The 26,039-nt window shown below is 38.0% G+C and overlaps 2 protein-coding genes across 2 annotated transcripts in view; one reads left to right on the top strand and one right to left on the bottom strand.

Annotated features, from left to right (window-relative positions):
- LOC307157556 (cytochrome P450 2K1-like) overlaps positions 1 to 26,039 on the bottom strand; it is an 84,538-nt gene that overhangs the window by 26,872 nt on the left and 31,627 nt on the right. Inside the window, exon 10 of the mRNA XM_079869494.1 lies at positions 8,776 to 9,035. The gene's annotated coding sequence lies outside the window, so the exon portion shown is untranslated. The remainder of the gene's footprint in view (positions 1 to 8,775; positions 9,036 to 26,039) is intronic.
- On the top strand, positions 2,114 to 16,684 carry LOC307157572 (cytochrome P450 2K1-like). Its single transcript, XM_079869512.1, has 10 exons — positions 2,114 to 2,545; positions 2,628 to 2,790; positions 3,289 to 3,438; positions 3,526 to 3,686; positions 3,841 to 4,020; positions 4,218 to 4,359; positions 4,450 to 4,634; positions 4,714 to 4,855; positions 13,399 to 14,677; positions 16,491 to 16,684. The coding sequence occupies exons 1-9, from the start codon at positions 2,342 to 2,344 to the stop codon at positions 13,584 to 13,586; spliced, it is 1,515 nt and encodes a 504-aa protein (XP_079725638.1). The 5' UTR covers positions 2,114 to 2,341; the 3' UTR covers positions 13,587 to 14,677; positions 16,491 to 16,684.

Here is a 26,039-nt window from a genome sequence, read left to right as displayed (position 1 = left end):
ACCTTTTGTTGAATGAAAAGATTATGGATGTTAAAGGTTCTACATGGAACCATTCATGCCAATAAAGAAGCTTTATTTTTAAGAGTGTATGATTGGTTGCATTTAGCACCCCCAGAGACCTTCAGAACAGACCTGTGACCCATTTTTGAGAACTGATTTGACAGTGACAGTTGGTGTACATGACACATGGTTTTACATCCTAAACCCTCTGACGAAACGTTGCATTGCTTAATCAGATCTGTGAAAGTAGGTCTGAAGTCACTCCAGGTTGAAGTGTGACAGAGGTGAGAGATGTACTTCTTTGTGTTCATTTGTGTGTCTGATTGAGTTATTGTACAGCTTCTATTATAAAAGATAAATAATGAAGCATATTACCATTTTAAAACAAATCGTGTTGTGTTTTGGGTGTCAAGATTAAATAAGCATAAAAGAAAATTTTCATTTCAGTTCATTATGAAAAAAAAGTGTAATCATTTGATTTGATTGTTTAGTAAAGCTTGTTTGATAATATTAACACATGGACGAGCGCTTCCTGCAGCACAGAGCCCAGTCAGATCAGTCAAATCAGATCCGAGGATTGGTTTGTCCCGATAGATCTAAAAGACGCATACTCCATCTCACAGGAAGTTCCTAAGGTTAGCTTTCGGGGGCGAAGCGTTCCAATATGGGGTTCTTCCGTTCAGCCTGGCTCTTTACCCTCAACCATTCACCAAATGCATGGATGCAGCTCTGGGCCCGCTGAGGCTCCAGGGCATCCGGGTTTCCATCACTTTAAAACAGTTTCAGAGGCTGTTAGGGCTCATGGCAGCTGCGTCCAATGTGATACCTTTTGGCCAGCTGCACATGAGGGCCCTGCAGTGGTGGTTAAAAGCCAAGGGGTTTTCCCAGAGGGGGAACCCATTATGTATGATCAGAAATACACGCAGATGCCTTTGTTCCCTATCCACATGGAAGAAACCTTGGTTCCTGTCCCAAGGCCCAGTGTTGGGAGCGTCATGTCGCCAAAAATCGTTTCGACAGACACATCCCTCACAGGCTGAGCCACGGTCGTACGACAGGGGGGTCTGAGATCGCGCCCTCTATGCAGAATGGCGCATCAGATCCTCCTGTGGTCCCAGGGGAAACTGTTGTCTCTCACTTTACACTTCAGACGCGTTATGCTGGGGGCCTTCCCCAAAGTGTAGTCACCAATGCAGTATCTCATTCCCTTCTTAGGGAACAAGGGTTACAGTCGTAACCCAAGAGGTTACGTTACATTTTTTTTATGTTCTTAGTTTTGGCTATAGCCCTGATCTGCTCTAAGCATAATGTATAGTTTAGTCATGAAGGAGCTTAATGTGACGTGTGAGATAATCTGCCTGAAGTGAACTTGAATATCATAGCCTATTTATATTTAATTCTAAAAGCTATAATCTTAATAGAAAATGTGTAATACAAATGTATAAAGCATATTGCAATTTGAGATCTTATTCTTGTTCTTGTGCTGTGAAGCAATTAGTTTCAGTTTGTGATTCATCAGACTCTGTTCCTACTGTACAACGACCACCAATCATGTACCACAACCCCCTAGTCCACTTTTAATAAAGTTCAAGTATGTGCAAAGATTTTCCAATTAAATATTTACACAATTACACTCATATCCTGAAAGACAAGCAAAGCATCTTAAAGCTGTGACAGATATTTTGTCACATTTAGGAGGAGAAAAGGCTAACTTTGGTATGATTAACTGTGTTTAGATGATTTTCGTGTGCGTCTGATTGAGTTATTGTAAAGCTTGCAATATATAAAATAAATATTTGAGATCATAATAGTGTTTTAAAGTCGATCATGTAAACTGTTGAAATATATATTTTTAATTCTAGATTTGTGTCAATATTACTGTTGCTCATCTGAACAATATAAAGTATTGGTCCAATATAAAGTTGTGGTAGGTTACACTAGTTTGAAGTTTGATAAAGGTCGGAGTATCTCTGTGTGTCACAGTTCAGACCTGCTTTGCTGTGCATTGTTGGTAATGTAGACAATATCACAATATTTTTTACATATATAAAGCAAAAGGCATGTTTTAATGATGTAAATTAAATAATATTGGAGCAAAGATTGTGTTAAACCCGTTAATATTTTTTTTTCTTCTTTATTGCTTGAAAAATTTTCCTGTCTTGTTTTAGCCAGCTAAAGAAAGTTAATGATTCACCACAGTGTGTCACATACATGCTGATATAATCACACCAACCCTCTATTCTCATGGATTTTTACAGTTTGTTTAGGATCACACAAGGTCCCTCCCTTACATATCGGCTATAAATCTGCGAGTGCATCAGCTCAGAAGCTTAGAGAGAAAATGGCTGTAATCGAGTCACTTCTGCAGTTTCTCAGCACAGGTACATTACTAGGTGCTTTGTTGTTGCTTCTGGTTTTGTATTTGCTTTCCTCTGGATCCAGATCTCAGAAAGAGGGGAAAGAGCCACCGGGACCCAAACCTCTGCCGCTGCTGGGGAACCTGCTGACCCTTGACCTCGATAGACCCTTTGACACCTTTTTTGAGGTGAGAAATTGATACGTTTAAAATGAATAGTGGTCTAACATTTTAAGATTTGCTTGTAAATGTCTTTCTCTGTGTCCTCCAGCTGTCCAAAACCTACGGAAACATATTCCAAGTGTTTTTGGGTCCCAGAAAAACTGTGGTCTTAGTTGGGTACAAAACAGTCAAAGAAGCTCTCGTGAACTATGCAGAAGAGTTCGGCGACAGAAAAATTGGACCTGGTTTCAGGATAATGAATGACGAACATGGTAGGAATCTTCTTATTTTGTGCCTAAAATGAATGTACAAACAGTAAATTCTAGACATTCTGCAAAACAAACACCTCTCCAGATCACTGAAATGTACTCAATTTGGTAAACCTAATGAAGGAATAAATATTTTCATTCAGTTTCATTCACAAATGTGAGCTCATTATAAACATGCATAACACATTTGGTGGTGAATCGGCCACTTTAACAATGAAAAACCTAAAAATGTCTTTGATCAATGAGTATTCGTGGTTTCCCAGCAATATTTGGTGACAAAATTGTTTTTAACATTTACATTCCTGAATAACATACATTCATGAATAGTTATTTGTGAAATGACTAGTCACTTATTAACCTGACATATAATGCATATAAGCAAGCTGACACTGTATAAGTACCAAAGGTCTAAGGTTAACGTATGTTTAACTCACAAAGTAATAATTTTCTGCTTGTGTTGTTGCTGAGACTCACGGTCAGTTGGTTCTCTGTGTTGATCAGGAATAATTTTTTCCAATGGAGAGAACTGGAGAGAGATGCGACGCTTCGCTCTCAGCAACCTGCGGGACTTCGGGATGGGCAAGAGAGGAAGTGAAGAGAAAATCATAGAGGAAATTCAGTATCTGAAAGGAGAGTTTGATAAGTTTGAAGGTACAAGCTGAAACACATTTATGGACATCTGCAATCATGCTCGTAGTTTAAAGGATCCGTTGAGAGACATTTGTTTGCTCTTCACAGGGAAACCATTTGACACAACACAGCCTGTGAACTACGCTGTGTCAAACATCATCTCATCTATTGTGTACGGCAGCAGATTTGAATACACAGACCATCAATTCAAAAAAATGGTCGACAGGGCAAACGAAAATGTTCGAGTTGGTGGATCGATTTCTATGTGGGTAAGTATAATTGATATGTTAACCAGACCTTTTGATTAAATTGCCTGTAGTTTGTCCACAGACATTAGAAAGACCCAAAATCTACAACAGATAATTTTGAAAGTGTTCTCTGGAGAACATCTGTCGCTCAGTTTCTTTGAACATGCCTTTCTAGATTTACGATGTATTTCCTTGGTTGGGCCCATTCCTGAAAAACAAAAGGATTATTGTAGAAAATATTGTCCAAAGTCGAGAGGAGATGAAGAAGTTGATCAATGGCCTGCTGGAGACTCTAAATCCACACGACCACAGAGGGTTTGTCGACTCCTTTCTCTTCCGCAAACAGAGTGAAGAGGTACAAAAATCACTATGTTACATTATTTTTTCCCCCACAACATTTTAATGATGATGCCCTTTACTGCAATGATCAGACAATCAGGTGGAAGATGCAAATCAGAAGTTTGCACAAGATCTGAATAGGTCTTTTTTTCAGTTTATGTTGTTGGTGAAGTGAACAAATAGTATATGCATTTTGTATATTGCATTTGACAGAAATCCGGCAAGAAGGACTCATACTTTCACGATGAGAATCTAATGATGACGGTGACAAATCTGTTTGTCGCTGGTACTGACACGACAGGAACGACTCTGCGCTGGGGTTTGATGCTCATGGCCAAATACCCTCATATACAGGGTAAAAAAACACAGTAATGCCAAGAGTTTTTCTCAATTGCTGAATCCAGTGTTGTCCATAGGAACAAACGTGTGTTGCATTTGTGTGCAGATCGAGTTCAAGAGGAGATTGACCGAGTGATCGGTGGACGTCAGCCAGCGGTGGAAGATAGAAAGAAATTACCGTATACAGACGCAGTGATTCATGAAACCCAGAGACTGGCTAATATTGTTCCCTTGAGTCTGCCGCATATAACCAGCTGTGATGTTCACTTCAATGGATACTTCATCAAGAAGGTCAGTGAGAAGAATAAATATTTAGCCCTAGAAAAAAAACGATGTGCATCTTGAACATTGTTTTTTCTCCATTTTCTAGGGTACCACTGTAGTTCCTCTGTTGACGTCTGTTTTGAAGGATCCAAGCGAATGGGAGAAACCGAACAGCTTTTACCCAGAACACTTCCTAGATGAGAAGGGCCAGTTTGTCAAGAGAGATGCTTTCATGCCCTTTTCTGCAGGTACAGTGAAACTTTAGCTCAATGCCATAACCATGTCTTGAAAATTGCGGGTACCAAACCCATTTTTGATAGTAATGGTCTTTTTTCTATTTTAAGTAATTAAATGATTAAAGAATTTAAAGGGATTTAAAGAAATAAACAATGGCCTGCATAAAATTAAAACGGAAAATGTACTTGTTATATTCTGCCACAACATTATCCAGTAATTATCCAGAAATTTACATTAACCCTTAAACACAACACCATACAAAGCATAGGCCTAATTTAACATACTTATTATATTAACCTCATATTTATTAGCCTGAGTTTCCCCTTGCTGCCTTGAGCCCAGTGCGACTTTATTCACGCTGCTAGGCAGCCTGGATTCCATGGACCAGATTTTCCCCTCAAAAAGGGAACCAATCACAGAACGGGGATGGAGCAGCAAGACGATGACGACGTCTATGCGACACACCGAAGCAGTTTGTTTATATCTATGGATCCAACATGGCATCAGACGCGAAGTTACCTTTCGATGCAGCCTTAGATAGTGTTCTAAGTAGTTTAGAACGCAAGTTTGTTTCGTCGTCTTCCTCGTCAAATTTCTGTCGCTCTACATACGTCATCTGGTATAATTGAAACGACTGGCTATGAGCTACATACAGGCGCATTTGATAGACATTCGTAGCGCCCAATAAACGGCTCTGGGCATTCGTAAACCACGCCTCAAATACGAGAAAATGAACATGTGGTTCCCAGACCACGTCTCAATGAGACGAGGTCTGACGTTAGCCAGGCTACATATTTATAGTACATTGTGATATATTTGCACTTTTTTGCAGTGAAAGAAAAAGGGAAAACAATAAAAGAACTAGAAATTATTATAAAGTAGGCTACATTTGAAGTATTTTCAAATGTATTTTTTTATTTTTTAAATGCACACTATGGCTGCGTCCGAAAAATGCATACTCTCTTGAGTAAGTTATTTTTGAATGAGTAATTACTTCACAACTGCTAAAAAAGGTATGTTCTTTATAGTATGAATGTGTGTAGAATGAATATAATTCGCTATATTGTCATTATCATGTGACCTACTAGAATTTGCGATTTCGGATGCAGGCTGCAGCCATTCACATTTAAAGTCGGCATCAAACGGAAGTTGCGTATTTTCTTCCCTATTGAACCGACTTTGTAAATAAAAACAGAGAAAACTGGGCAATGGCATCATGTTCTTTGAGGATCAACCAGCAGAAACATGCGTTTGTAGATAGGCGTAATTTTTGCCAGGGTTGATATTGTCCCCACCACTTTTTGAAACATCTCGCGACACGGGTGTACGTAATACAAATAAATAAAAACATCTCCAGTTAACTAGCAGAGCATTCATTTCGTTAGTTTGTTATATAATAGGCGATCTCGCTGCTATCAGTAGTGCGGATACAGTGTTCTCTTGTGGCTAGCACAGTCTTCACATGGACATGCACTTAAATCTTAATGTCGTTGCGGAGACTGTCTATTCCTTCAGGTAAAATCACAAAACGCAATGCACACATGCATCAAACGTGTCCCTGCTTGATAAATAACCACTGATAAACATATTCGGTTTTGATGGCAGATGAAAAATATATAGATTTTAGGATTAGAAGCCAGAACCTCTGACACACTTGGCAAAAGATCTACCACAAAACCAATAAAGTGCACAAGAACGGCATTAAAAATATATATTTGTAGATCTCATTAAACAACTAATTAAACCCAATGCACTAATTTAAATTTATTTCTGGACATAATGTTATTTTTTTCTGAAAAGTTTTCTGATTTAACAACCTCCTCCCCCCAACACCTGGCCCACCCACATTTTAAAACAAAGTTACACCACTGGGGACATGGCGAATGAAAACTATGTGTTCTAAAACCTGCTTTAAAATATCAATATTTTTGATATCTTCCGACTAGATGAAAACATAGTCTGTGCAAAGGTCGTGTGTATTCCAGCCTTAATCGTAGCCTACTCTATACTAGATTTTTCGGAAATGTCTCTTCTCATCACATTAAATGAATTAGGCCAGCATATAATTCAAAAATGCTTAATTGGACCAACAAAAAACTAGAGCAGTTTTCATCACTGCATATTACTGTTGGTCGCTGAACTTTTCTATTGTGAAACAGTTGTCTACTTACATCTCTGTTTAACGGTTCGCCCTCAGCTTCTTCTGTCAGTCAACAGCAAAGCCCGCCTTCTTTGTCTGATTGGTTACCTCAATCATTTTGACATTGACGAGCGTTGTTAGACCAATAACTTTTTTCTTTCTAAGAAATGAATGTACTATACTTAAGTTAAATGTTTTCTCTTTAAAATGTTGTAAGGGTATTGCATGGTACTAAAATATTCACCAATAAATGATGGACCATATAAAATTCTACAAATATTATGATTTTTTTTCTTTTTTTCTTTTTTGGTAACACTTTATTTTGATGGTCCATTTTTAATATTCTGTTGACTATTAGTAACATTGCGCCAATGTGTCAACTAACCCTCATTAGAGTATTAATAGACTGTCTGCTTAATAACACTTTTTATTGATGGTCCCCCAACAGACATTCTACACTCTAAAAAGAGATGTGTTAAAAATGACACATGTTGTGTCAGTTTTAACACATGTAGTGAGTGTGCTCAGGGACAACACATGTTGTGTCAAATTTAACACAATAAATGTGTAAGTCATTTTAACACACAAATTGTGTCATTTTAAAAAATAAAGCGAAAGGGCCAGATGCAACAATATTAACCGTTTAATCAATAGTCGAGTACAGAATGCATGTGCACACAAAGTACAACACAATATTTCAAGCTCAATGACTGGACAGACTCACTGTACTGGACATTATTCAGTTATTCACACTTCAACCCCTAACTGATAATGCTGCTTTTGACAAAAGTTCATGAAGATATAACAGTTAACCGAGTTTGCACTTTGAATTTTATTAAAATGTAGCAACTGACAAAATATATGTATATAAATAACTTGTATTTACACTGGCCTGTTTGTTTGAGAACATAGCAAACACTGCATACCATTCACAGTGATGGTGAGTGTCGGCACTCAAAATGAGGAGTTGAAAACAACACAACCTGTAGAAAGAGATGTTAAAAATGACACATGTTGTGTAGATTTTAACACATGTAGTGTGTGTGCTCAGGGACAACACATGTTGTGTAGATTTTAACACATGTTGTGTAGATTTTAACACATGTAGTGAGTGTGCTCATGGACAACACATGTTGTGTCAAATTTAACACACAACCTGTGTCGATTCTTAACACATCTCTGTGTTTATAAGGACTACACATTTTGTGTTACCTTTAACACAACTAATGTGTTATTCCTCTTACACAGAAGTGTGTTGAAACCTTTTACACACTAATGTGTTATAGTTACACAACTTGTGTCAGATATGTGTCACATGTGACTGTAGTCGGTGTGTATCTGCCAGAGTTACTTCCTGTGTTTTTACAACTGAGTGTTTGGATGAACACTGAAACGTATTGCTAACTTGTGTTTATGTAGTCCAGTGACGTTTAATAAAGAGTTTGTTTGAACATTTGGATGTTTTAGACATCATGAATTTACATAGACAAGCTCTTATTGAGAATTAACTGAGGTTTGATGTTTCATTGAATGTTTTATTTGAAGTCACCAGAATCGTGATTAGTGGCTCCTTTATTTGAGCTCTTGACCCTTGACTCTTCTTTTAGTGTTTCTCTGGCTGCTTTAACTGTATTTGAATAAAATACATTTGTTATGGCGAGAGAAAATATGATCAGATGTTTCTTGATGATGTCATAATCAACAAGTGCAGATCTGATCAGGTTTATGAGTAAATGGATGGTGCACATTTAATTTATTTATGTGCTGTTAGTTATAATTATCCTGTGACACAACATCATGCTATCCAGCAGTGCAGAATAATAAAATAAATGTTTTCTGAAAATTTTAATCTGCAGCAGAAACTAGTCAAACACAGACCTCAAGAATCAGCGCATGAATCTCAACAATGGTGACAAATGAAAAGCTTCATGCCGCAATGCATGCTGGGAGTCATGGATGAGATTTGCACTATTGTGGCACCCAGCATGCATTGCTGCATGAAGCATTTTGTTTGTCACCATTGTTGAGATTCATGTGCTGATTCTTGATGTCTGTTTGATACCTTAGACTGTAAGATTCTGTACGACCTGTGTATTTATTAATTAATTTTAAGCTAATTACATTATGCTAATCTATTATGTATTATACTCATCTTTCAAATATTAAACTCTTTCTGAGCTTCAGCTGAACAATTTTACATGTTCATGATGATAATATTATCATCGTAGCATATTTTTTTTATTTTTGCTGTTTCAAATGTGTTAAAATAAATACACATTTACAGCAATCAGAGAAAACTAATGTTAAAGAGTCAAGGGTAAAGAGCCCAAATAAAGCTGACACTAATCACGATTCTGGTGACTTTAAATTAGGGCTGGGCGATTTAAATCGCGATATTGTTATGCGCATCTCGTCAGTAAAGCCGGTTCCTTGATTTAGTAGTAAATCACCATCACCTGCTTTCAGATGGAGCGGCATTTAGGGCTGAGAAGATAATTAAGTGATTCATTTAGTGATGATTGAGCATTATTGAAGACACCTGATGTTAACAAGCAGAATCACTGAAGAAGAAAATCACAAATTGTAAGTTACCATTAAGGTGATGGGTGTTTGCTTTAGTTGGGCTCTAGACCATTATATGTTTACTTTAAAATTTACTGTTGTTTGTCTGCTGTTATTGATTTATAACAGTTAAATGAACAAAGTAAAATGTTATCTTATAGTGTTGGTTATGTTTTGACATAATCATACTGTGATCTGAAAAGTGAAACATATTAAGATAGTTTGGTTTAACTTGTTAGCAGCAGTTTTGTGATTCTTCAGCCTATGATTATCAGGACTTTACTTATAATTCAAAATATTTAATAAACATTGCTCTGATCAAAAAGACGTTCAGACATCAATAATCAGCCTGTGAATCTCAACAATGGTGGTGACAATAATAAAGCATGTTGCAGTGGCTACCACCAATCACAACTCATTAATGGCTCCCATCATGCATTGCGGTATGAATAAATTATGATCTGAATTGTCTATGTAATTTACTTTTCCTCATTGAATATTCTGCTCCTCACCATTGTTGAGATGCATAGACTGAATCTTGACATCTGTGTGTGCCTAAAATAATGATTTTTTTTTTAAAACAAGTTTTAAGAAATCCTTTATATTATATCAAAAATTCTGGCCATTTATTCAGATTCACAGTTATGCTGTAACCATCAACATAAATCGAAGTCAGAAAGAAGGATTTTAATGAGCTCAGTGATCAAGTTCAAATGATGATTGTCATAATATAACCAACTAAGATCACTTTTTTTTCTTTGTTCAACTGGCAGTTTTAACTCAGAAACAACCACCAAACAAAATCTAAAGTACATATGAAAGGGTCAGAGCCCAACTAAAGCAACTACCCATCACAATAATGGTAACTTACAATTTGCGATTTTCTCCTTCAGCGATTCTACTTGTTAACATCAGGTGTCTTCAATAATGCTCAATCATCACTAAATTAATCACTTAGTTATCTCATTAACGTAAACACTCTTGAGTGTGGACTCATACACTCCCAGGGGTGTTAATTTAACACTGGAGGTTTTGCTGTATACAAAGAGCCGTAGTTAACTGACAAGCTGAGCCATATCGCATTAAATATCGCTGGCGATACGTCCGCGATATTGATGTGATATGGCTCAGCTTGTCAGTTAACTACGGCTCTTTGTAGTAAATGCCGCTTCATCTGAAAGCAGGTGATGGCGATTTACTACTAATCAAGGAACCGGCATTACTGATGAGATGCGCATAACAATATCGCGATTTAAATCGCCCAGCCCTACTTTAAATGAAACATTCAATGAATCGTCAACACCAAAACCTGTTAATTCTCAATAAGAGCTTCTGTAGAGTCTGACAGAAATAAAGTTAATCTGGTTATTAATAACAAGTGAAAGCAGCATTTGAAAAAGACATTGAAAAAGAGGCATGATGTGATTGGCTGCAAAAAAAACAACCGTTAATCTTTAAGTTTTCATGAATTAAGATTTAATTTATTTATTTGAATATATTGCTTTATTTATTTTAGAGCATTTTATGGGATACCAAATAAAATATACCTATATTTTTCTTTCATAAAAACTGCCCTCCACCCAGTGCTATTCTATCCAGAGTTACATTTTAACACACATTGTGTCAAAATGCTATCAACACATCTTGTGTGTTGTTTTTTAACACATCTCTTTTTAGAGTGTTTCCAGTGTTACATTTTAACACACATTGTGTGTTAAAAATCTACACAACATGTGTCAAAATGCCATCAACACATCTTGTGTGTTGTTTTTTAACACATCTCTTTTTAGAGTGTACTAAGTAGGCTAACTTTGCAACTACATGTCAATTTATTCTAACCCTCCCAGTCTACTAATACTCTACTAACACTCTAATGAGAGTTAGTAGACATGTGTCACAGTGTCTGGTTTGTGTTCCCTGGGTCACCACTAGATGTCCTCCTTCCCCACGGTGTCTGTCACATTCTTGAACTACATTCCCCACGATCCTTGTTGACGGAGTCCTTCTGTCACGATCCACACAAGAACAGAAGAGAGGTAGATCCAATTTCATAACAGTCCAGGCAGGGGTCAAAAGTGTAGTGTGACATCTAACAACGACTCCGTGACAAACACTAAAACAGACAGGGAAATGACAATGCTAATGGGGAATAGGCTGAGTGCAATGATTAGTGACAAGGGACAGCTGAGTGCAATGAGGAAACAAGGATCGTGGGGAATGTAGTTCAAGAATGTGACAGACACCGTGGGGAAGGAGGACATCTAGTGGTGACCCAGGGAACACAAACCAGACACTGTGACAACATGTTGGTGCAGTGTTACTTATAGTCAGAATGTGTTAAAGGGACCATCAAAATAAAGTGAAACCAAGTATTTGAATAAAAAAAACATAGAGCAAAACTATTTAAAATCCAAAGAATGGAGGCAAATTTGTGCCATCTGGAAGAAATAAAGAAAACATAAATATTTCCCCCCATGTCTCATTTATTTTTTTTTTATTTTTTTTTTTACATTTATTAAACAGAATTCAAGTACAAACAATGATGGCAATATGTTTTCGTGTTGATACAGCACTTAGAAGAAAGAACAAAACAAAACCAAGTATAAGAAAAGAAAAGAAAAGAAAAGAAAAGAAAAGAAAAGAAAAGAAAAGAAAAGAAAAGAAAAATAGGGAGGGGTTGAGGGTCTAATAAGTCCAACAAGTCCAAAGCGGAAAGAAGATTCATGGCATTTCTGTCCAACATCCATTAAAGAGATTTTACAAATAGCTTCAAATCATTCTTCCATCCATAAAGAAAACATCTGTAATACCATCGTATAGCCTGTATAGCCATAACACTATACAGGTTTGTCTATTCTGTTTTGCCTCGTTTTACTGAGTATGATGTTTTCAGATTTTATTTATTTTTATTAGGTTTTGGCTCAATTTTGCCATAATGTTACAGCCATTTTTTTGTGTGTGTGTGTGTGTGTGTGTGTGTGTGTGTGTGTGTGTGTGTGTGTGTGTGTGTGTGTGTGTGTGTGTGTGTGTGTGTGTGTGTGTGTGTGTGCGTGCATACATGCTTTTTGTCTCCATCGTGGCTGGTTTGTGGATTGTACCCCCAAAATATTCTGTGTATTTTCATATTTTTTCCCATTTCCCATTCATTTTCTATATAGTCATATTACATTTTTGACAGGAATGAAAAAGAGGTTGTGAGGGTTAGAATTAGAGTGCGTTCAATTGTACTGTTGTTTAACAACAATCCGATTGTTCAGCAAATGAAAAGTCGTTTAGGAAAAAAAAAAACTTGCACTTTTTCGCTGAGTTGTGACTATTACGTGATCTAGGACCTTTATACAGAGTGTGCCATTCGATTGTAAAGACTGTAAGCCATCCCTGAAAGCCTGATTTTCATCCTCATTAAATTCATTATGGTGTCTAACCTGAGGTCTGTGACAGGTCAAGTTTTGTACCATTCCCGGTGAGGACAGATGAATAATCTTGTCCCCCTCAATGTCTATTGTGCACTCAAAAAAAAAATTGTGTCTAAACATAAGATTTATGTATTTGAATTGCATAACAAATTTCCACACTATAGGTTTCTGAAACAGAGCTAATTGGAGCTAAAGCAGAGCCGTAACGGAGCTTTAGCTCCAATTAGCTCTGTTTCAGAAACCTATAGTGTACCTAGATAGCATTTTAAACAGACCATTCAACTGCTCCATTCAACTAAGAATCTCTCTCTCTCTCTCTCTCTCTCTCTCTCTCTCTCTCTCTCTCTCTCTTTCTCTCTCTCTCTCTCTCTCTCTCTCTCTCTCTCTCTCTCTCTCTCTCTCTCTCTCTCTCTCTCTCTTTCTCTCTCTCTCTCAGGTCGAAGGGTTTGTTTGGGAGAGAGTTTGGCAAGGATGGAGCTCTTCCTGTTCTTCACTTCCCTCCTTCAGAGCTACCGCTTCACAACTCCACCTGGAGTGTCTGGAGATGATCTGGATCTCAAAGGAATAGTCGGAATCACTTTGAATCCGTCTCCACACAAGCTGTGTGCGATCAGACGCTCCTGATCCAAGAAAATATCATCAGTCCTTAGAAGAAAAGCATAAATTTAACCCTCTTTCATTATGAGTTGGATGATTTCTAAGCATATTTGACTAATTCTTCTCACTAATTGTCTGTATGTAAATAATGAACAATGTGTCAAACCACTTCTGACTTTTTGGATTATAAAACTTCTCAGATAAGTAAAAAACTTTAATAGGAATGAAACATTTAGTTGCTAGATTAAAAATCTATATAGAATATTGTTACTGATTGTTTGGAGAGATAACAATTTTTTTTAATTCAAAATTATACATTTTTTTCATAATTTCTACTTTTTATGTCATAAATGTTTTTAATGTCATTATTTACATTTTATCACATAATTTCATCTTTTAATGTCATAATTATGACTTTTATACAGTCTGTGAGCAGTCTTTTTAGAATAGATAAAAATTATTTTGTGAAAGACTAACAATTGAATATTGTTTAGCAGACCTCTCTGTTGATAATTACAAGATGTTTGCCTTATTTGATGTCTGTCCATTAATTCATTCACTATTGTTGTGGTATAAATTGTGGTTCCCTTTTGAGAACGGTCACTTCGTGTTGCGTCTAGCTAGACGCTATGGGAAAACTCATTTTCTCGAGAATATTGAAGCCTTTATTTTAAAACGCAGTGCAGCTGCCATAGACAGTATAAGGAGTGGACAGAGCCATCTCATTGGATCTCATTGAGACAAGTGAAGCCCATTTTTAGCGATTTCTTAGCACTTCCTTTCCTGACGCGCAGACTCAAACAGAGTTTGACGACGTAGATGTCACGTGAGCAACCCGTCTGTCTTCTAGTGGCTGCGGCACGAGAAATCTGAATCATTCCCTTCCGAAACTTGCAGAGACGGAGAGTGTGAGTATGAGCTGTCAATGATCTTGGAGCAGGAGAAACTTTTGCTACACTGTTAGACCTTACCGGGTTTTTTTACAGTAAAATACTGGCAACACTGTTGCCAGTAAAATACTGTTAATTGTACAGTTCTTTACTGTAATCTAGTTTGTTTCTGTAAAAATGCACTAAATTCTAATTCAAGTTAACTAATTGCACTTGCAGAAACCGACTGCCTTAACCCTCTGGGCTTCTTCATAATTGGGTCACACTTAGCTTCCTCCCGCCCGAAAACGGGCGAAGCCTTAAAATTGTACTTAACTTTGTCCTAGGATAACCAATCAAATATTGTTTTGTTCTATAATGTTTTCTGATTATTATATAGAATTTTTTGAATTTTTTATGATACTTTGCATTAATTATGTAATTTTTATGAGCTATTTTTTCCATTAGAATTAATATATATATTTTTATTTTATTTATTTTATTTTATTTTTCAATAAATGCAACATTTCACATCAAATTAGAGTGCAGGCCTAAAAAAAAAAAAATATTTCAAGTGAGAAGAGCGCCACCTAGTGGCTTCAAAATGTATTAATTTGTGTCATGTCCTATAACCGCCCATAGGCGGCCTATAGCTTTTTTATTTATTTATTTGATTTATTCCCATTCGGAAAGAAAACAATTTATTACTAATCAACCACTGAATGGAACAACACAAATTATATATCATTTTAAAGCTTAGAATCTCAGCTTTTTAATGCATCTAATTAAATGTATTAATTCCTAACGAGTGCTGAGTAATCCCTCTAAAACCAAGTGTACCGCCAGCAGGCGCCACCTAGCTGCGAAAATATTTATTACCATATTTTTCAAAAATCTTGCCTTGATAAACGCAAAGTTGATGTCATTTGAAAGCTTAGAGTCTGAACTTTACAGTGAATGTATCCACTTTGAAAAACTCTTAAGTATTGCTGAGTTATTTGCTGATACATAGAATTTCTCTTTTTTTCATAATCTATAAAATAATGTACTGCAATGTGTCAAAAACATCATACAGCTCATGAAACATTCTCAGATAATTGAAAATGGCACTTCATTTTTTACAGCATATTATTACAATTAAAATGAGCCCAAAATTAACATAATCTATTGCTTTTATGACAAGATATTCTTCATGGAGAAAAAATTGCCCATGAGGGGGTGTGAAAGACTGTACAAAAAGGCTATCTCTTTTCAAAATGCTGTAATTTTTGATTCCTTTATCCAAAAATTATTATTTTTTTATCCAGATGCAGCTAACATGTAGGGGGACTTCACTAAAAAAGAATTTTCCTCCTACCTTATTTCCTTCCTGAGTTATTCCATGACAAATATGAAAGATATGCAAAATCATAATAAAAATTATATATATATATTGTCTTTTATCCACCGTTTCTTGGCGGGACAATGTCCAAATGTAATGTAATTTATATTTTCAAAAAATTTAAAAAGAGTTCTTTCAAACGATACCTACCTTTTGACTCTCCTTGCTATAGTTTTGGAGTTATTATGATTATATAATTTTTATATAGTTTGGGGCAAAATTTGCTGTTTCAGTCTTACCAGTTCATTTCTCTGTGTGTGTGTGTGTGTTTGTGTGTGTTTGTGTGTGTGGGTGTGTGTGGGTGTGTGTGTGGGGGGGGGAGGGTGTCTTTTTTGCACTCTTGATGTTTTAGAGTGTCACCCCTTCATTGCTGTACACTTTTTTTCAGCACAGTGGCGGTTCTGTAGCTTGTACCACCAAAAGTTTCTCTGAGTTTTCCTATTTTTTCGTATTTCCCATTCATTTCCTATGTCGCCCGTTTTCGGGCGGGAGGAAGCTAAGTGTGACTTTTTTTTTTTACGACCCTTTAACATATCAGAATCATCTCCTTGATTTTTTTGTGTGTTCATATAGGTAATAAAAGAAAAGTCACCAAGTTTCACCCCCATCCGATGAAGCAAAAAAATTAAACAATTCGAAACGTTCAAGTTTTCGCCCGTTTTCGGGTGCGAAGAAGCCCAGAGGGTTAAATGGACCAACTGTCATATAAATGTATTAACTAAAATTTATAATGCATTAATAATGTGAGCAAAGTATTACTGTGAACTTCTTTCATTTGAGACCATTAAAAAACTATTGTACATAAAAAGATTTCCACTGGACCAGCAACTACACAGTCACCGCCTGTTAAATAAAGCAACATGCAGCATATCATCAATGTTTGTAGATCTTCTCCTGGACTGAAGCTCAGGCTCTACTCTTCTGCACAATGGTGACCCAAAAAATTAATTTTACAGTAAACTACTGGCAACAGTGTTGCCAGTATATACCTGTTTTATAACGTATAGTTTATTACTGTTAAAATACATTTTGTGGGTGCGACTTTTTATCTTACACTGTTAACCCTTTCAACCCCACAGGGAAATCCACAATACGACAAGTAAAAAGTAACATTGACAGTGTTGCAGTGAGATAATTAAGGGAATATGTAAGTGATTGTTGACCATTAGTGATGAACACCTGCTGTTAACAAGCAGAATCACTGAAGAAAAGAGAAACACAAGAACAGAAAATAGAGAAACACAATAACTACGACTGACTTCCAGCCATTACACATTATTATACTTATTATTAACCAGTATGACTTTATACAGAGGTTGTTATTGAAAATGTTTGTTTGAAGTTACCATTATAGAGATCAGTGCTTGCTTTAGTTGGGATGCTGATGTTAAATCATTCATTTTTTGTTTGCTGCTTGAGCTGGGTTTTTGCAAGTCACACTTGTGCACACACAGTTTATGAATGATTGCGGTTGTAATGCTTATGATGGCAAAATCATCATATTGCCTGTTCATTCACTAAGGAGTTAATTCTTATTCATTCAGAGTTTAATCCTCGATCAAAAGTGTTACATTAGCACTACTGTGAAACTACAGCAATAAATTACTATGGCTCATTTTTTTTAACACATCATGCATAAACCAAGAAAACAAAGTTACATTGTTTTTTAGAAACACAGAGATATCACAATTTAGCACATTAATCTCAACAATGGTGGCGATATTTCTTTTTTTTTATTCATGCAGCAGTGCATGCTGGGAGTTTTATATTATACTGGAACCCAGCATGCATTGCGACATGAAACTTTTCACCATTGTTGAGATTCATATGCTGATTGTTGATGTCTGTGTGTGTCTGAGCCAATCAGGAGTTAAATCAAATTGAATGCACTATATGATTATGATATTTTTCAGAAGACCTGATTACAGAAATATTGATTTCATTTTGTAGATACACAGATTTATGCTAAATATGAAATACCCATCATTTCAATGAATATATACAGGAAAATTCTGAAAATCAGACATGTCCAAGATGATTGTGATATCATCACAAAAGAATAAAAACATCTGATCATCTTCCTCTTGACTTTTTCTTGCCATAACAAATGTGTTTTATAAACTCACTGTTACAGCAGGCAGAGAGAGATGAAAGGTAAAAAGTCAAGGGACAAGAGACCAACTAAAGCAAATACTGATCTCCATCATGGTGACAACAAATTTTATTATTAACTAAATCTCTGTTAATTCTCAACAAGAACTTTTGTACATGTATGAAAGAAATAATCGTAAACTGGTTTGTAAACTGGTTTCACACTCGACTCGACTTGTTGCTGGAAGTCAGTTGTAGTTTTTGTGTTTCTCTTTTTTCTCTCCTTCAGTGATTCTGCTTATCAGGTGTTCATCAGTGTCTCAATTCACTCACTTCTTTTCATTCAAGTGGACTTTATTAGTTAACTAGGGAATAGTGAATGAGGGTACGATTGGGAAAACAGCCTCTGATTGTCGACTTTGAGCACTATTAATTCACAGTATATTCCTATAGGCTAGTTTTGTTTTCTACGGTATATTATTGTTTTAATGGAAAATGGTATAATATTGTAAGAATTTGGCTTTTTTTTACAGCAAGGGCTAACAGTGTAGGTATTATGATTAATTATTTTGTCATTTCGCCTCCACGTCTCCCCGATTGCCCGCGAGCTTCTCCTCCCGTCCATACGGTAATCTCTCTACTGTGCGACAGAGAGTCGCGTGGTTATGACGCAATCGTTAGCCTACTTTTACAAAAACTGCTTCTACAAGGCCATAACATAAGCTACAATGTAATGGAGCATTTTATACATTGTTGTGTTTCTTTAGAAATAAATAATGGACAAATGGAGTCTTTAAACGCCTCAGATGTAAAGTTATTCGCTGTCAAAGTGACGCCAAAATGAATGGGAGTCAATGGGATGCTAACAGCAGGTGAAGTTCTGCTACAAGATGGTGGCACGTGGCCGGCTTCAACTTCCGGTCGACTTCCTTCCCGCTTGGCAGCTGCACAGTGACATCCTATGGCGAGGCGGATTAGACACGCGAACCAATCAGGGCGCTTTGCGCCAGAGCGCGTCCGAGCCCGCCAGAAGGGGCGTGGCTAATGACTATATAAGCCCGACCAGCTCACCATAGAGTCAGATTTATTCTCCTTCAGCTAAACTTCACAAGTGCACCTTGCAGCGGAACAAGCGACCTGCCAGCTAAGCAGATTCAGAGGACCGACACCACCTCCCTGAAATCGCCGTTAATCTGCAGCTATGCAGTGAGAGAAGCCATTTTCAAAGCTTTTCAGCTTTTGCTGTTGCGACATCTGCTTTAAAAGCACATTTCCGAGAGCGTTGTTGCAAATGCCTCTCACTAACGGTTCCACGTGAGGAGCCCCTCTGCACGACAGGGATAGTCACAGCGAGTGCGCGCCGTGCCTGGGCCTCGCCCACGCTACAGCTGCATTCAACCAGTGCAGCTGCCTACACTGTGACAGCCTTCCCATCGCCATCATGCGCTCACGGCTAGCTTTCCTCTCGGACGGCGACCCCACCCCTCACACTGTTTTCACAGCGAACCAAGTAAAGCACAAAATTAGCACTTTTATGTCTGTCCCCCCAATAAAAAAGTCGCCCAGTGGGCCTGCTCAGACAAATACTGTAGCAACAGCTCGATTCAGAGTAAATAAAGAGTGTTTTCATAACAGCCCCCTATGCAGTTCAGGCGGCCCAAAATGTAAAAAAATCAGCCACCTGGCCCGTTACAAAGCATGCGCCACTGATATCAGATACTGTCTCCACTACAGCAATAAACACTCTCATGAAAATCGAGCCTCACAATTTGCCGTTTCAGGCGAACGTCATCATCAGTCAGAGCGAATAAAGAGTGTATCAATAGCAGCCCCCCCCCCTTTCAGTTCAGGCGGCTCGTATTGTTCATACATCAGTCGTAAGGCTAGCGACAAAGCACGCAGCCTCCACGGCAGCGTGCGACACGGCACACTCATAAAGAGCGCTTTCCCATCTCGCGAGGCGGCAGGTTCCCCGTTTCGTGACAGCCCGCCCCTGTTATGCATACAGACCCTAGCTTCCTGGGCCGAGGCCTGGCAGGCCATCCCCGGGATATCAGACTGGGTCAACACAGTAAAACGGGGATACTAGCTCCAGTTCGCTTGCAGGCCCCCGAGACACAGCCCCCCAACACAGGCCATTCTTGAGATTCGCCTTCAAGGGGCAGGCTTATCAATATATGGTCCTACCATTCGGCCTGTCGCTAGCACCTTGTGTGTTCACGAAATGCATGGATGCCGCACTTCTCGCCCTGAGACAATGGGGAATGCACATTTTGAACTACCTCGATGATTGGCTTGTTCTAGCCAACTGGAATGCCTGGGGCTCAAGGTCAATTTCACAAAGAGCACAGTGTCCCCCAGCCAGCGCATCGCATTTCTGGGGATAGTTTTCGACTCTATACTGATGAGAGCGCGCCATACAACGGCTTGTGGCTTCGTTCACAGCGGGCTCACACAGACTGCTAAGAACGTTTCAGAGGGTCCTGGGTCTCAGGACCTCAGCATCGTCAGTTTTCCAACTGGGTTTACTGCACATGCGTCCTTTGCAACTCTGGCTGAAGCGCTGAGTGCTGGCTCGTGCATGGCACTCCGGCCGTCTGCATATCAAAGTGGATCACAAATGTGTCAGAGCTCTAGCTCCGTGGAAATGCTCTGACTGGTACCAGTTTGGAGTGATCATGGGAGTGTCTCAAGGAGGAAGGTGATCTCGACAGATGCCTCCAACCTGGGTTGGGGGGCCCTGTGCGAGAACAGGCCAGTCGCCGGCCTCTGGTCGAGCCCGGAATGGCGCCTGCAGTCTACCTGGCCCTGAAGTTCTTCCTACCAGAACTGAGGGGACACCACGTCCTGGTCCAAACGGACAACATGTCGCTGGTGTCCTACATAAACCGCCAGGGTGGCCTCAGATCAGCCAACCTGGGCAGAATGGCCAAACTTCTCCTCCTTTGGGCTCAGGCCAACCTGCGCTTGCTGAGAGCAGCACATGTGCCAGGCATCCTGAACTAGGGTGCGGACATGTTATCCAGAGAAATGCTATTGACATTGGGTATGTGATCATCAGAGCAATAATGTGGGGTGAGGTAAAGTGGTAGCACAGCGTTTTACAAGGGGTTCCCATAGCTAGGCTAGACGCAACACGAAGTCAAGTCAAGTCAAATATATATATACATATATTGGACTATACATCATTTATATAGTGCTTTTAACAATGTAGATTGTTCCAAAGCAGCTTTACAGTGATAATAGGAAATTGAAGTAACAGAGATTGTTTTGAATTTATAGCAGCTCTAGAATAAAGTTATTGTCCAGCTAAAGTTAGTTTTGATTGATTCACTTCCGCCGCTAACACATCGTTTTAACAGAAAACTCTTAAGTTCTTTCTGCGCAAACTTCAAAAATGTGAACCTGTGAGAACGCTGAAGGCATGCACGTGCGTATAACGAGTTCAGTCTATAGGTATGCACGTTTGAATATATGTGCGCAGGCGTGTAGTGTGCAGGTGTGTAGTCCTTCCCTACAAACCAACCCTCAACAAACTACTTGTCTGTCCTTCAAATTTATAATACAGAATTTTTATCGCTCCAGCGATAAAAGCCAAGCGAACCGGAATTATCCCGACAACGCTTTATCTGTAGAGAGGTAAAGAGAAGGGAGGGAGGCCTTCACAGGGGAGAGACTAGTTGACACTTCAGGACTGCATGGCATCAGATCTGGATACGGCCTGGATCTGGCGGACTGCAGTAAACCTTGGGATAAACAGAGAGACTAATATTAGAGTAGACACCATTCTTATTATGATGTAACGAGTACATCAGTATTAATGGGAAGTGTTCCCGGTTCCGGCTGATCAAATCTATGCAGCCTAACACTGAATAATAGAAGTCTATAATGTGTTATGTGTATGCTAGGTCAAAGAGATGTGTTTTTAGTCTAGCTTTGAACTGACAGAGTGTGTCTGCTTCCCGGACAATGTTAGGAAGACTGTTCCAAAGTTTTGGTGCTAAATAGGAAAAGGATCTACTGCCAGCAGTCGATTTTGATATTCTAGGTATTATCAACTGTCAGGAATTTTGAGATCGCAATAGACGTGAAGGACTATAATGGGTTAAGAGCTCGCTCAAGTACTGCAGAGCTAAACCATTTAGTGCTTTGTAAGTAATCAGCAATATTTAAAAATGTGTACGATGTTTAATAGGGAGCCAGTGCAGTGTTGACAGAACCGGGCTATTATGGTCATACTTCCTGGTTCTGGTAAGAACTCAAGATGCTGCGTTTTGGACCAGCTGTAATTTGTTTATTAAGCATGCAGGGCAACCACCCAGTAGAGCTTTACAATAATCTAGCCTTGATGTCATGAACGCATGAACTAATTGTTCCGCATTTGTCACTGAGAGCATATGACGTAATTTAGATATATTTTTAAGATGGAAAATGCGGTTTTACAGATACTAGACACGTGACATTCAAATGAAAGATTAGTATCAAGGAGCACACCCAGGTTCCTAACCGACGACGAGGACTTGACAGAGCAGCCATCAAGTGTTAGACAGTATTCTAGATTATTACATGAGGAAGCTTTTTGTCCAGTAATTAGAATCTCTGTTTTTTTTCAGAATTAAGTATCAGTACCATGTTAATGCAATTCCACTAATGCCAACATAATTTTTTTGTCTTTTTAAAAGAATGTTGTGGTCGATAGTATCAAATGCAGCACTAAGATCGAGTAACACTAATAATGAGATACAACCACGATCGGATAATAAGAGCAAATCATTTGTAACTCTAATGAGAGCAGTCTCAGTACTATGGTACGGTCTAAATCCTGACTGAAAATCTTTCTAAAAAGGAAAATAGTTGTGAGGATAACTTTGACAGAAAAGGTAGATTCGAGACTGGCCTGTAATTGACTAATTCTGTGAGATCAAGTTGCATTTTTTTAACAAGCGGTTTAAGCTTAAAAGTTTTTGTTATGTATCCTAATGACAAAGATGAATTAATGATATTAAGAAGATGATCTATGACCTCTGGAAGCATCTCTTTCAGTAGCTTAGTTTGTATAGTGTCTAACATACATGTTGTCTATTTAGATGATTTAACAAGTTTAGAGAATTCTTCCACTCCTATAGCAATGAATGAATCAAAATTTTCCTTAGGGAGACTACAATACACTCCCTGATGCGATACTGTAGACGGTTGCATAGTTGTAATATTCTCCCTGATAAGTGAAGAAGTTCATAGTCATTACTGCTGTACTGCTTGGAAACTTCTGAGCTTGAAGCTTTATTTTTCGTTAGTTTAGCCACTGTTTCAAATAAATACCAAGGGTTTTGTTTATTTTCTTCTAGGGTTGAGAAATAAGCAGATCTAGCAGTTTCTGGCAGTTTTTTATGTATGCAATCGAGCTCTCCTTCCATGAAATGCTAAATACCTCTAGTTTTGTTTTCTTCCTGTTGTGCCCCATTTTTCTGGCTGCTCTCTTAAGGGCCAGAGTGTGCTCGTTGTACCATGGCATTGGACTATTATCTTTAATCTTCTTTAAGCGCAACGGAGCAACTGTGTGTAAAGTGCTGGAAAAGAGAGAGTTAAAAGTTTCTGTCGCAGTATTGAGTTCTTCATTTGCTTTGCTTCAGGATTTGAGTGTAATTGTGTAAATGGTTAATTGAAAAATATTTGCACATTTACACACTTTATTAAAAGTGGACCAGAGGGTTGTGGTACATGATCCGGTTGTCGCTGTACAGTAGGAACAGAGTCTGATGAATCACAAACTGAAACTGATTGCTTCACAGCACAAGAACAAGAATAAGATCTCAAATTACAATATGCTTTTACATTTTCACATTTATTATTACACATTATCTTTACACATTTCCCTTTAAAATAACACAACAAAAATGTACATATCACTGAAGGAGAAAATTGCACTTTAACTTTAGATTTAGTTTGGCTGCTCTAATTATGTTATAACTGTCAGATGAACAAAGAGAAAATGTGATCTGGTGGTGTTGGTTATGTTTTAACAATCATTTTTGACCTGAATCACTGAACTTATTTAGAGCCTGATCTCTGAGTTAGGTACAGTATAATACTTTTTGCATTTTCAGTGTAATCCAAAGGATTTCTTAAGTCATTCTGATACAAAAAAACAACAACTTCCATTTAGGCACACACAGACATCAAGAATCAGCGTATGAATCTCAGCAATGGTGATAAACAGCATATTCAGATAAACAGATCAACTCTGAACATTAGAAAACAAGCGACCACAAAGTCACATAAAAACAGCAGAAATAAAATAAATTAAAGCTGCAAGCAGCGTTGAAAAGGGCCCTCGCACCCGTGCCACCGCCACCCGGCACCTTTAGGAAAACAGAGCACGGTGGGCAGTAAACATAGGAGGACTATGTTAAAGTAATTAGTATTTACCACACTTCCTGCTACCAGCAGGTGGCGCTATTACTATAACCGAATATGAGGGTGGTCATGTGTTCAGGACAGGACTCTTATCAAACATGTGAAGTTTGGGTTAGATTGGACAATAGCCGTTTCTCAATATGCGTTCTTGTCTGTTGTGTTCTTGTGGACTTGTGAAACGTCATCAGTCGCTGCCCAAGTACTGTTCCAATTCAAAGTTCACATCTAGCCAAGTCCAGTTCAAATCCCCGGATGTGTTCTTGATCCGCCCCTTTTACCGAGGATGCATCGAGAGGTGACTTGTGCGAACTTGAGACAGCCAGGTATCCCAGAATGCATCTCACACCAACCAGCAAGCATCAATAGCAGAGGAGAAACCCCGCGTAATTTAAAAATACTGCTGTAATTGTGTCACGAAATGTAGTTTTAATAGTATTTCAAGCGAGAATGTAGTTGATTAAAGCTCAAATCTTTGGTTTATTTATGAAGATAGCGCCTATTTGAAAATTTGATTTGACGTTTTCGGAGTTGTGAGAACCAGGCAATCGGACGTTCGGTGCTCATGTACCCCGCCGAGAACAGCCTTTCCTCGGCTAGTCCTTCTGACGTTTGCCGCTGGCTCGGATGTCTCTGGTTTAACATGAGATAAATCGTCTTGTATATCGATTTATTTTATTTATTTTATTTATTTTATTTATTTTATTTATTTTATTTGTCTCATTAATCTATAATTTGTTCCCTGGCAAAACGTTAAGCTGAGGGCAAAGTGAAGTTTCATAGCTTTATTTAGTCTATTTAACTTTTAACGTTGTAGCCTAGAGAGCTGACTTATGTTTGACTGAATCGTTTGCTTTATTATTGTATAGCTTCTTATACCTTTTAGGCTATTTATACTTTTATAATGGCTATTATTGATCATTAAAACTGACATTTAACAAAAAAAGGTTATGTCATTTTATTTTATATATTTAAAACATAAAATATTTTATTATACATGTTGCCTACATTCTCTTCACTGTATGTACATATATAATAAAATAAAATGACACAACCCTGTCTCTTTTTGCTAAATGTTAGTTTTAATGATCAATATTATAATGTTTTTTATTTATCATATTTTTAAAATGAAAACAAAAAGAGTCAGGGTTGTGCTTTATATTTCGTGTTGTTATAAATATGCAGTGAAGATAATCAATTGCGTTGCCTGAACCACATTTGTGTGGCCATTATGTTTAAGATTTTTTTAAATGAAAATGAAAAGAGGCAGAGTGGTGGTTTATAACATATTTTGTTTTATTTGTAGCCTAGATATACATAAAGAGATAACCGGAGTAGCCAGAGCGAGCTCGAGTGACGCTATCAAGTACGCCCCTGTTCTATTTGCAGAATTATCGGACTTGTGTCCTCCCGTCTTCGGGAGTTCGTTCTCCTGAATCGAACTTGTCAAGTCCGAACTACCAAGGACTCAAGTCCGAACTTTCCGTACTTGGTATTGAGAAACGGCTATTGTATAGAGCTGGTAAGTCCCGCCCCTTCCGCTAACCCCACTGGACCTCTAGGTTGAAAAATCGTCAATGCAAGTGAATGGGAGAAAATAATTATTTTCTGGTCCCGTTTGAATTGTGCCATGAATGTGAACATATGTTGTCTGTGAATTTTATATATAATTTTTCGTGTGAAGAATGCTACAATTTAGCGGGTAGAAGTTTGATACGGTTAGACTTT

Source organism: Squalius cephalus (genome assembly GCF_949319135.1).
Source record: "Squalius cephalus genome assembly, chromosome: 1".
Lineage (NCBI taxonomy): Eukaryota > Metazoa > Chordata > Actinopteri > Cypriniformes > Leuciscidae > Squalius > Squalius cephalus.
This window is presented reverse-complemented; position numbering and strand designations above follow the sequence as displayed.

Coding starts and splice junctions, on each gene's coding strand:
- LOC307157572 (XM_079869512.1), top strand. CDS start 2,342: ATGGCTGTAATCGAGTCACTTCTGCAGTTTCTCAGCACAGGTACATTA. Junction 3,439..3,525: donor AGAGTTTGATAAGTTTGAAG/GTACAAGCTGAA, acceptor TGCTCTTCACAG/GGAAACCATTTGACACAACA. Junction 3,687..3,840: donor GTGGATCGATTTCTATGTGG/GTAAGTATAATT, acceptor ATGCCTTTCTAG/ATTTACGATGTATTTCCTTG.